An 11,079-nucleotide genomic window follows, 5' to 3' on the forward strand; every position below is an offset into this window, starting at 1 on the left:
GACCTTCTTCCAAGTCCCCCACATGGGCACAAGGAGCCCAAGGCTTCGGGCTGTCCTCCACTGCTTTCCCAGGCCACAAGTAGAGTGAAATTCGCAGCAAAGCAACCAGGATGTGAACTGGCGCTCATACAGCATGCGGGTGCTTGCAGGTAGAGGATTAGCCTGATGTGCCACTGTGCCAGCCCCTAAAAGATCTCAGTCCCTTCTATGCCAGCTGGTTGGCAGCAGCTTCTCCTGTTAGCTCCATCCCTCCCCTCCTGGAATAAGGGGTCACCAAGACCTTCTTCACTCTGTCCTGATCAGCCAGTGCCCACTTGCAGCAGTTAAAGTATTCTGAGTGTCGGTGTCAATCTAATTACTTCGGGAAGTGAATCTGGAAGGATATTTTTAAAATTCCAGCTGTAAGTAGCACACATTTCACTCAAATCGTCTGTATGGGAATGGTCATTTAAGGGCTTTATTAACGAGTAGATTTCCGGTACAGTCTGAGCCGGAAGTGCTCACTGCCTGCAGGATTCTGCCTTCATTTCTCTGTAGTGTTCCCTGATCCCACACAGGCCCTGCACCATTTGTGCCCTGACTCCGCACAGGCTCTGCCCCGTCCTGAGCGTGCACAGCTGCTTGTCATGGAGTCCTGGGAAAGAAGAGGCAGAGGCCCGGCATTCTCAGCCTCAAGTCCTGCTGGTCACTCTGGTTGCATGGATTTGGGTCACCAGCTCACCTGCCTGTCAATCATACTGCCACAAGGATGGCCAATCAGTTCACTCCCAGTGTCAATACCACCATTTTTTTCTTTTTTTAAGATTTACTTACTTATTTGAAAGGCAGAGTTCCAGACTTACAGAAACAGACTTCTATCCACTCGTTCAGTCCTCAAATGGCCACAAAGGCTGGAGCTGGGCTGGAATCAGGGACTGCTTTTGGGATTCCCACTTGTGGGTTCAGAGGCCCAAGGACTTGAGTGATCCTCCACTACTTTCCCAGGTGCACTGGCTGGGAATTATACCAGATTTGGAACAGCTGGGACTCAAACCAGTCCCAATATTGGATGTTGGCCCTAGAGGCACTTGCTACACTGCTGTGCTGGCCTTCATCATAATCTTTTTAAAAAGTTAGTAGAAAGACAGATTTACCAAGAGAAGGAGAGAGGAAGATCTTCTGTCGCTGGTTTACTCCCCAAGTGGCTACAACAGCTGGAGCTGAACTGATCTGAAGCCAAGAGCCAGGAGCTTGTTCCAGGTCTCCCTCGTGGGTGCTGGGTCCCAAGGCTTTTATTGGATCCCAATGCATGCAAGGCAAGGACTTGATTTTATATATTTATTTTTTATTTAATTAATTTATTTTTTCCATTTTTAAAAAATAATCTTACTTAGTTGATTAGGGTACAAAGGGTCAAGGGCTACAGGGTGAAAGTGGGTAATACCATTGTTTCCACACTAATATTATCATTTTTTCCCTGTATCTGGGGTCAGGGGAGAAACAAAGGGAAAAGCCCCACCCAGCCTCCCACCCATCCCAGATCCCCAACGTGAGGCATGCTCCGAGGGTCCTGCTCAAACAGTTTTGATAGTTCAACAGTTTGGAGTTGGCTGCCAATCTCACCGTTCCAATCGCGATGAAACCTATTCAGAATCCACTGGCTGACATAGTCTCTTCATGGTTGGGGTTCTGAGATCAGCAGTTCAGTTGAAGAGGTCTCCAAAGAAACTTCATCTGAGGTGATTCCAGACCTGATTCTTGTGTGAGTTTGCTAGTACAGGGTCTGGCACAGTCCGTCGCCCCAATCAGCTTATGCACATGCTGGTCGTTGCAGTTGCTGGGTCAGTTCTGTTTCCAGCCCTGTCTTCCTCGTGAACCAATGGGTGTTGTAGTCCAGCTCGATTCTACCCACTTCATACTCCGTCCTCACGCAAACCAGCTGAGCTGCAGCCTAGTTAGGGTGACTCCCCATAACCCCCACCAGGCCTGCCCCCTACCCTGGTTCCCATGCTTGCCAGTATGTACCGCAGGCTTGTTCAGTCTGTCCTACATCCCATTTAGCTCTCGTACATGTCAGTGGGTATTGAAGCCTAGTTCAACCCAACCAACCTACTATCCAGCCCACACACATACTGGCAGGTAAGGTAAGGACTTTAACCATTAGGCTATCATTCCACCCCCCTCCTTTTTAAATGTATTTCCTTGAAAGAGAGAGACAGAGCTCCCAATTACTGGTTTATTCTTCAAATGTTGGGACTGGGTCAGGTGAGGTCAGGAGTCAGCAGTTTCTTCTCATTATTATTTTAAAAGATGCATTTATTTGTATTGGAGATGTGACAGAAAGAGAGACAAAGATATTCCATCCACTGCTTCACTCCCCAAATGACCACAACTGCCAGCGTTGAGCCGATCTGAAGCCAGGAGCCAGGAGCTTCTTCCAGGTCTCCCTGGATGCAGGGGCCCAGTTACTTGGGCCATCCTGCACTGCTTTCCCAAGCCACAAGTGGAGAGCTGGATGGGAAATGGAACAGCCGAGACATAAACCCACGAACCGGCGCCCTGATGGGATTCTGGTACTTGAAGTAGGAAGATTAGCCGGTTGAGCCATCATGCTGGGCCCAGGAGTCAGGAGTTTCATCAGAGCCTTCCACATGGGGATGGGGAGTGGGGGCGGGGATTCCATTACTCAGCTGTTCCTGATCAGCTATCAGGATCTGCTTTTGCAGGGAATGGACTAGAAGGCAAAGGCAGCAACGAAACCCAGGTACTGTGGGGGACACAGTTGCCTTAGCGCCCAACCCGAGTGTGTGTGTGTGTGTGTGTAGATCCCATGAACAATTGTATGCTGCTGTGGTGAAGAACAAAGGGAGCCTGGGCAGCCCAAAGCCTGGACACTGTGGCGTCCACACTCCACTCGGTGGCCAGCCAGGAGTCTCCACTCCAGGGCGTCCTTAAGGGTCTTCAGGGCAGAGAACCATGGTAGGGGCAGTGGTCTCCTGACTACCCACCCCCAACTGACTGAAGACCCAAGAGGACACCAGAGACAAGAGCTGGGCTGACAAGGCTGCCTGACTGCTGAAGTCACATCGTGGGGGTAATGAGGGGTGGTCAGGTATGGAAGTGTGCTCTGAGCTATGCTGTAGAGGATGGCCTGGACTGAAGGCTGGGAGGACCTGGGTACAAAAGGACAGGGTGGTTGGGGGGGCGGTGCTGGGCCAATGCCTGGCGACAGGAGGGGAGGAGTGGGTAGGTGTGAGACTTAGGAGACCTAGGGAACCAGCAGGGGGCTGGCCTATGTCCTGGAGGGGGGGCATTTAGGAAAAGGCCCAGGGCTCTCCCCCATGAGCGAGGAGATGATGGCACTGTCCCCAAAGATGAAGTCCGGGAAGGGACACACTGAGGCTAGTTGTGGGTCCCGGTGAAAGGGGAGGGGTCCAAAGGACTCTTAGAGGAAGCTTGCCAGCTCCAAGGGAGTTCAATGGTAGGCACAAGAATTAGCAGTGTAAGAGTGGCTACCAACAGTGAGTCCCTCAGCCACAACCGCAGCTCACAGGAGCATGGTAGGGGCAGAGGGAGTGGTGCAGTGCTAGGACCCTTGGAATAATTCCTGGTGCTGTTCTGTCTGGAATGTTCTATTGCTCTCCCCACTTCACATATCAGGAGAGCCAGGCTCAGGGGGGCATGTATACAGATGCGTGGCACGAATGGGTGCCTGTACAAGGTGTCTTCTAAAACGCAACCCGCCCACACCCGCCAGAGATTTTAAGCCAATAGGAAGAGAAGGTGACCACACAATAATTACCAAAAACCAGACAGCGGCTTGTGTCGTGTGACAGTTAAAGCCATTGGCACAGAAATCCAGAAGCAGTTGGGACGCTCTGCTCGCCAGCGCTTCCAGCATCACCCATGGAGGATTTAACAAGGAAAAAAAAGGTACAAGAATGACTGTGTAGCTAGCACCTCCAATAGACCCCTGTAAGATGATAAATCCAGGGGCCGGCACTGTGGCATAGCAGATTAAGCTGCCACCTCCTAACATTTGCCAAAGCCCGCTGCTTTGAATCTTTTTCCCACCACCGAGAGGAAGGGTAGGTTTTAACCAGCAGCCTTCCCCCACACTGTCCAGGAGCAATGAGTATAGGCTGGGAAAGCCTGGTGCAACCCATGGTGACTGCCTGCCTGCCGCTTGGCCAGGCCCACATGTACAAGCTCTGCTTGTCATGGGCTGGGGTGGGGAGGGGATGAGGGGGGAGACATGTTCTCACCAGGATGGGAGATCCTGTTCTCCAGGCTCAAGGGATCTGCTGAGTCACCACCCCCAGTCCATACAAACACATCCAGACGTGTGTCAGCTGAGTCAGTGTTGCAGCCGAGCCTAGTCCCAGCCTGGGCAAGTTCTGTGGGTGAACTCAGAAGCCCACACATAAAAGGAGAAGGCAGGGCCTGGCGTGTTGGCCTAGTGGCTAAAGTCCTCGCCTTGAATACCCGGGATCCCGTATGGGCACTAGTGTGTGGCAATGAGAGGACTTCAGCTGATAGGCTACCGTGCTGGGGTAGACATTTTCTTTTAAGATTTATTTATTTTTATTGGAAAGGCAGATATACAGAGAGGAGGAGAGACAGAGAGCAAGATCTTCTGTCTGTTGATTCACTCCCCAGGTGGCTACAATGGCTGGAGCTGAGCCGATCTGGAACCAGGAGCTTCTTCTAGGTCTCCCACGTGGCTGCAGGGTCCCAAGGCTTTGGGCTGTCTTCGACTGCTTTCCCAGGCCACAAGCAGGCAGCAGGATGGGAAGCGGGGCCACGGGTACAAAAACCAGTGCCCCTATGGGATTCCAGCATGTTTAAGATGAGGATTTTAGTTGCTAGGCTACCGGGGGACCCATGGCATTTTAAAAAATAAATATTTTTACTTGAAAGGCAGTATTACAGAGAGAGAAGAGACACATTTCTTCCACCTTTTCCCACCTGCTGGTTCACTCCCTAATGACTGCTGCCTTCCAGGCCATCAGCAGGGAGCTGGGTCAGAAGCAGAGCATCCCTGGGGGAGGAGAGAGGAGACCGGGGGCAGGGAGGGGTGATGTGATAGCTCAACAGGCTAATCCTCTCTACGGCTCTGGTATCCCATATGGATGCTGGTTTGTGTCCTGGCTGCTCTACTTCCCATTCAGCTCCCTGCTTGTGACCAGGTAAAGGAGTGGAGGATGACCCAAGTCTTTGGGCCCTTGCATCTACATAGACAGAGTTCCCAGGAAGCTCCTGCTTCCTGCTCCAGATTGGCTCAGCTCCAGTAGCTGCAGCCATTTGGGGAGTAAACCAGAGGATGGAATATCTATCGCTTTCAAATAAAAACAAATATTTTTAAATTATTATTATTAGTTTATTTTGATAATCTTTACATAGTTGATTAGGGCACAAAGGGTCAAGGGCTACAGGAAAGTGGGTAAGACCATTGTTTCCACATTCTCTCTCTCTCTTTTTTCTTTCTGTATCTGGGGTAAGGAGCGGGGAGATACAGGGAGAAGTACCACCCAGCCTCCCACCCATCCTAGGGTCCCTGATGTGGGGAATGCTCTGAGGGCACTGCTCAAGTGGTTTTGATGGTTCAACAGTTCTGAATTGCTGCCAATCTCACCATTCCAAGCATGATGAAATCTCTTCAGAATCCACTGGCTGACATAGTCCACCTTAGAGTCTCTGTTTGCCCAGATTTTCACTGCCAACACATGGCTGGGGTAGTTGATCGATTTGTTCTGTCCTCTGTTCTCTGTCATGGTACCAGGTGTCATCTGCAGACTCCAATGTACTGCCATATCCTCCATATGCTGTCCACTGCTCCGTCTGAGCCACTGAGGAGGCTCAGCTTTGACACATGGACTCCAGGGTCAGACCATGGAACCTGTACTTCTCTTCATGCTTGGGGTTCTGAGTTCAGCAGTTCAGTTGGAGGGATCCCTAAAAAAACTTTGTATGAGGTGATCCTAGACCTGATTCTTGTGTATGCTTGCCAGTACTCAGTCTGGCACAGTCTGTTGCCCCTTTCAGCCTATGCACACTGGTGGTTGCAATTGCTGGGTCAGTTCTGCCTCCAGCCCCATCTTCTACACAAATCAATGGGTATTGCAATCCAGTCTAATCCTGCCCACTACACACTTGGCCCTCATACAAACCAGTGGGAGCTGCAGCCTAGTCAGAGCAACCCGCAATAACCTCCACCAGTCCCACCCTCTGCCCTGGTTCCTGTGCTTGCCAGTATGTACAGCAAACTGGTCCAGTCTGACTCACATCCCATTCAGCTCTCATACATGTCAATGGGCACTGAAGCCTAGTTCAACCCAACCTGCCCCACTATCCAACCCACACACATTCTGGTGGGGGCTGTTCTGTCTAGGCACATCTGCGCCAGTCCTGGTTCTCATGCTCTCCAGCGGGAGTGGTAACCCAAGGTGGAGGTGCACACTATTTCCCTACTGGGCCACTCCCACTCCTGGAACATGCACTCTCCAGGTGATTCTGCAGTTTACCTTGACAGAATAATCTCCCAGTACCAGCATCTGCCAGCTGATGCTGTGGCAAAGCCCCACTAACCCTCACTGAGTCTGATTTATGCTTGCACCTGTAGGAACAGTCAGCGCAGCCTGGCTTTTCCCTGATCTAGCTCACCTGAGAACCAAAGGGGTTGTAGCCCTGCCTGGTCTGGTCTGCCCTCTTCCCAACTCATGCTCTCTAGTGGGAATGGTGATCCAGCAAGGGAGCCCTCCACACTCCCCTACCAACTTTGCCCCCTCCCCCCACCCAGTTCTCACATGTGCTGGTTGGGTGCTGCTGCCCAGTCTGGCATGAAAGATGCAAAACATATTCAGAAACTAACAAGGTCAAAGTCACAGCAGGCTATCCACATTTCACCAAGCATTCAGAGGCAGGAAGATAGCACCATGTGAGGCTGACCAACCACTGAAACCTACCCAGGCCTCCCAGATGAAAGGATTACCAGAAAGAATTTCAATACATTGTAAGCAGATGGGCAGGCATTGTGGGGCAACAGGCTTACGCTACCATTTGCAACGTTCCACAAGTACCGGTTTGAGTTCCAGCTGCTCCACTTTCACACAGTTCTCGGCTAAGGCACCAGGGAGGGCAGCAAGTGATGGCCCGGATGTTTGGGTCCCTGCCATCCGCATGGGAGACCTGATGGAATGCCTTGCTCCTGCCTTTAACCTGGCCGACTGACACAGCCACCCGGAGTGGTGAACCAGCAGGTGGAAGATCTCAGGCTGTTGACTCTCTGTGTTGCCTTTCAAATAAGTAAATAATTAAAGAAAAATATTGTACAATAGTGACAGTGTAGTGCCAGGCAACAAACAACAATAGAACGAAGAAAATTGTTCTAACATGTGATGAAGAGTTTTTCTCCAATATGCAATGTGCCCGATTTTATAGCAAAATACAACAAACCCACAGAAATTTTCACAGTAGAGGAAATGGCAAATATCCAAGAAACACAATAAAACTCAGTAACAGCAATATAAAGCAAAACACCAACTACAGCAAAAAATAGTGCATGACTCATTCCTACTAGGTTGGCAAAAGGATAAAGAAGCTATAAAATCCAGTAGCTTGAATTGATACTGTTATGATAACTGCTCCTGGTGGAACTTTGAACTGCGAAAATAATTATGGAAAACTATCTAATGATAATTATCAACATCATCTGCCCTTGGCACAGTTACTTCTTAGGATCAGTTCCTTTTAAAATAAAGCAAGCAGGGACCTAACGGAGGAGCCTGGGGCGAACACTGCTGGGGGGACCACGTGACCCCTGGCTCCTGCTGTGCAGAGGCAGGAAGTTGTGTGACCCCCATCCATTCACGCCTGGACGTCCTTCCCTTGGCACCTGCCCACTCTCATGATACCTGATCGAACTGTAAACCTGCTGTTCTGTTTTTGGGACCCCCACTTGGTGGAGTTCCACATACCTCTCCCCACATCGACTAAGAATTCAGTTCTTATCCCCGGGCCCTTGGTGTAATTGTTCAGTCTGGAGTGCCTATGTCTCAGGCTGCGGACATCCGTGGAGTTTGGCATCACAGTGGTGCCCCAAGGCTGCCATCTCCGCCTGCTAGGTTCAGGACCACTTCCCCACCCCTGTCGCTCAGCTCTCTGGCTTCCCCATAATCCTTCCTTCAACTCTAGCCCACCCTCCTCTTCTACCTGAGGATTCTCAAGCTTTACTGGTTGCCGAGTCACTCTCATTTTCTGTTTCGCTTTTTTTTTAAAGAGTTAGTTATTTTAATTGCAAAGTCAGAGAAGAGAGACGGAAGATCTCCTGTCCCATGATTCACTCCCCAAGTGATCACAACGGCTGGTGCTGCACCAATCCGAAGTCAGGAGCAAGGAACTTCCTCCTGGTCTCCCACACGGGTGCAGGGTCCCAAGGCTTTGGGCCGTTCTTCCCTGCTCTCCCAGGCCACAAGCAGGTTCCTGGATGGGAAGCAGGGCCACCAGAATTAGAACAGGTGGCTATATGGGATTCTGGCATGCGTAAGGCAAGGACTTTAGCTGCTAGGCTACCGCTCCAGGCCCTGTGTGTTTTATTTTAATGGTGATTTTCTTTTCTATTTTACAGAGCATCCTATAACGTGCAGGAAACATGTTTCGGAGATACGATTCCAGGACCACTATATTTTCCCCACAAGGTCGCCTGTACCAGGTGGAATATGCCATGGAAGCTATTAGACATGCAGGCACCTGCTTGGGAATTCTGGCCAATGACGGTGTTCTGCTGGCAGCCGAGCGACGCAACATCCACAAGCTCCTGGATGAAGTCTTCCTTTCCGAAAAGATTTGTAAACTCAACGAGGACATGGCCTGCAGTGTGGCAGGAATCACTTCTGATGCCAACGTTCTCACTAATGAGCTGAGGCTCATAGCCCAGAGGTATCTGCTACAGTATCAGGAGCCAATCCCCTGTGAGCAGTTGGTGACCGCAGTGTGTGACATCAAGCAAGCCTACACACAGTTTGGAGGCAAGCGTCCCTTTGGTGTCTCCTTGCTCTACATGGGCTGGGACAAGCACCACGGCTTCCAACTCTATCAGAGCGATCCCAGTGGGAACTACGAGGGATGGAAAGCCACATGCATTGGCAACCACAGCACTGCAGCCATGTCAATGTTGAAACAAGACTACAAAGAGGGTGAGATGACCCTGAAGTCAGCGCTGGCTTTAGCTATCAAGGTGCTAAACAAGACCATGGACATTAGCAAACTGTCTGCTGAGAAAGTGGAAATTGCCACGCTCACGAGGGAGAATGGCAAGACGGTCATCCAAGTTCTCAAACAGAAGGAAGTAGAGCAGCTGATCAAAAGGCATGAGGAAGAGGAAGCGAAAGCCGGGCGGGAAAAGAAGAAAGAACAGAAGGAGAAGTAGAAGGCACGCTCGGGGGTCTCTGCGTCCCTGGGCGCCCCGTCGGTGTAACACCGTCCTCTCCCCCATCTGGGAGGCTCTGACTGCCTCGCTGTGTGCTGCGGCGAGCCAGACACTGATGTGGGTCCCTGGCATTTCTGACCAGTTGAGTACTTTATGGTAATGATGGTGATTACACTTCACGGACATCTTTTCATCTTCCCCTCTCCCCTCCTTTTTTTTTTTGGAATAAAACTTGGAAAGAGTGGGAAAAAAAATAAAGCAATCATGTGTAAGGAAATGCAGCTTTGTCAATAATGGCAAACAAAAAATAACCCATATATAACATGGTACCTATTATATTTATAATCTATATAAGATATATAATTAAACATGATACAGGTGGAATATTCTGTAGATGATTTTTTTAAAAAAAGATTTATTTTTCTTGGAAGGTCAGATATATAGAGAAGAGAAGACAGAGAGGAAGATCTTCTGTACATTGATTCACTCCCCAAGTGATCACAATGGCCAGAGTTGAGCTGATCTGAAGCCTGGAGCCAGGAGCTTCCTCTGGGATTCCCACACGGGTGCAGGGTCCCAAGGCTTTGGGTTGTCCTCAACTGCTTTCCCAGGCCACAAGCAGGGAGCTGGATGAGAAGTAGGGCTTCTGGGATGAGAAGTAACGTCCATATGGGACTCTGGCACATGTAGCCGATTTTGAAAGTGCAAGAAATCTAAGTATGTTCATTGAACCAAAAGAATGACTGTAACAGACCCGCACGATGGCCTAGAAGCTAAAGACCTTGCCTTGCACACACCAACATCCCATATGGGTGCTGGTTCTAATTCCATAGCCCTGCTTCCCATCCAGCTCACGGCTTGTGACCTGGGAAAGCAGTTGAGGATGGTCCAAAGCCTTGGGTCCCTGCACTCACATGGTCGACCTGGAAGAGGCTCCTGACTCCTGGCTTCAGATTAGTTCAGTTTTGGTCATTGCAACCATTTGGAAAGTGAACCAACAGATAGAAAACCTCTTTCTTTCCTTCTCTCTGTAGATGGGTCTTTCTAGTAATGATAATAGTAAATAAATCTTGAATGATCTCTGCTGTCATACAGCGCACCGTCCACGTGGTGCAGGGTAAGGTTGGAGGAGAACTTCAGATGGACTAGCCAGGTGTCATATCTACTCATGTGGGGCAGAAATAGGAATTGGGATGAAGCACCAAGGATCTGCCCCTTATACGTGTCATACACACTGACTGCAGGGTTTGGCAAATAGTTTCGGGTTATTCGTATAAGCTCGCATTAAAACATAGATGAATTAAAATGAAGAAGACGGGGAAAGACAAAAGAGAAACCCACGTTCAAACGCCAGCAGTTCTTTGGAAGGTGACCGAGTCTCTCCATGACGAACAACGTTCCAGACGGCTCCATACCGCCATCTCTTGGCTTCGAGAAGCGCATCCAGTGCCGTGACGCAGCGATTCGCACGCAGGCTGAAGCCAGGGCAGCCATATTGACTACGGGAGCTGGAAGTGGGGTTCCTGTCACAGTTTTGAATGACAACCGAGGCGGAGTTCCTGCTGGCGTGTTACTAAAGGCGTGGCTCGGGGGCACCGCCCACGGGGGCGAGAGTAGCCAATCAGCGACCGCGGGCGGAGGCAGGCCGCCGCGGCCCCATCCCTGGCTTCAGG

The 11,079-nt window shown here is 50.3% G+C and overlaps 1 protein-coding gene across 1 annotated transcript; it reads left to right on the forward strand.

Annotated features, from left to right (window-relative positions):
* The first annotated feature begins 8,574 nt into the window (after positions 1–8,574).
* LOC101518095 (proteasome subunit alpha type-4-like) lies at positions 8,575–9,406 on the forward strand. The gene has a single exon (XM_058674218.1). The coding sequence runs from the start codon at positions 8,630–8,632 to the stop codon at positions 9,404–9,406; it is 777 nt and encodes a 258-aa protein (XP_058530201.1). The 5' UTR covers positions 8,575–8,629.
* The last annotated feature ends 1,673 nt before the right edge of the window (positions 9,407–11,079 follow it).

This window comes from Ochotona princeps, chromosome 16, assembly GCF_030435755.1.
Source record: "Ochotona princeps isolate mOchPri1 chromosome 16, mOchPri1.hap1, whole genome shotgun sequence".
NCBI classification, from domain to species: Eukaryota; Metazoa; Chordata; class Mammalia; order Lagomorpha; family Ochotonidae; genus Ochotona; species Ochotona princeps.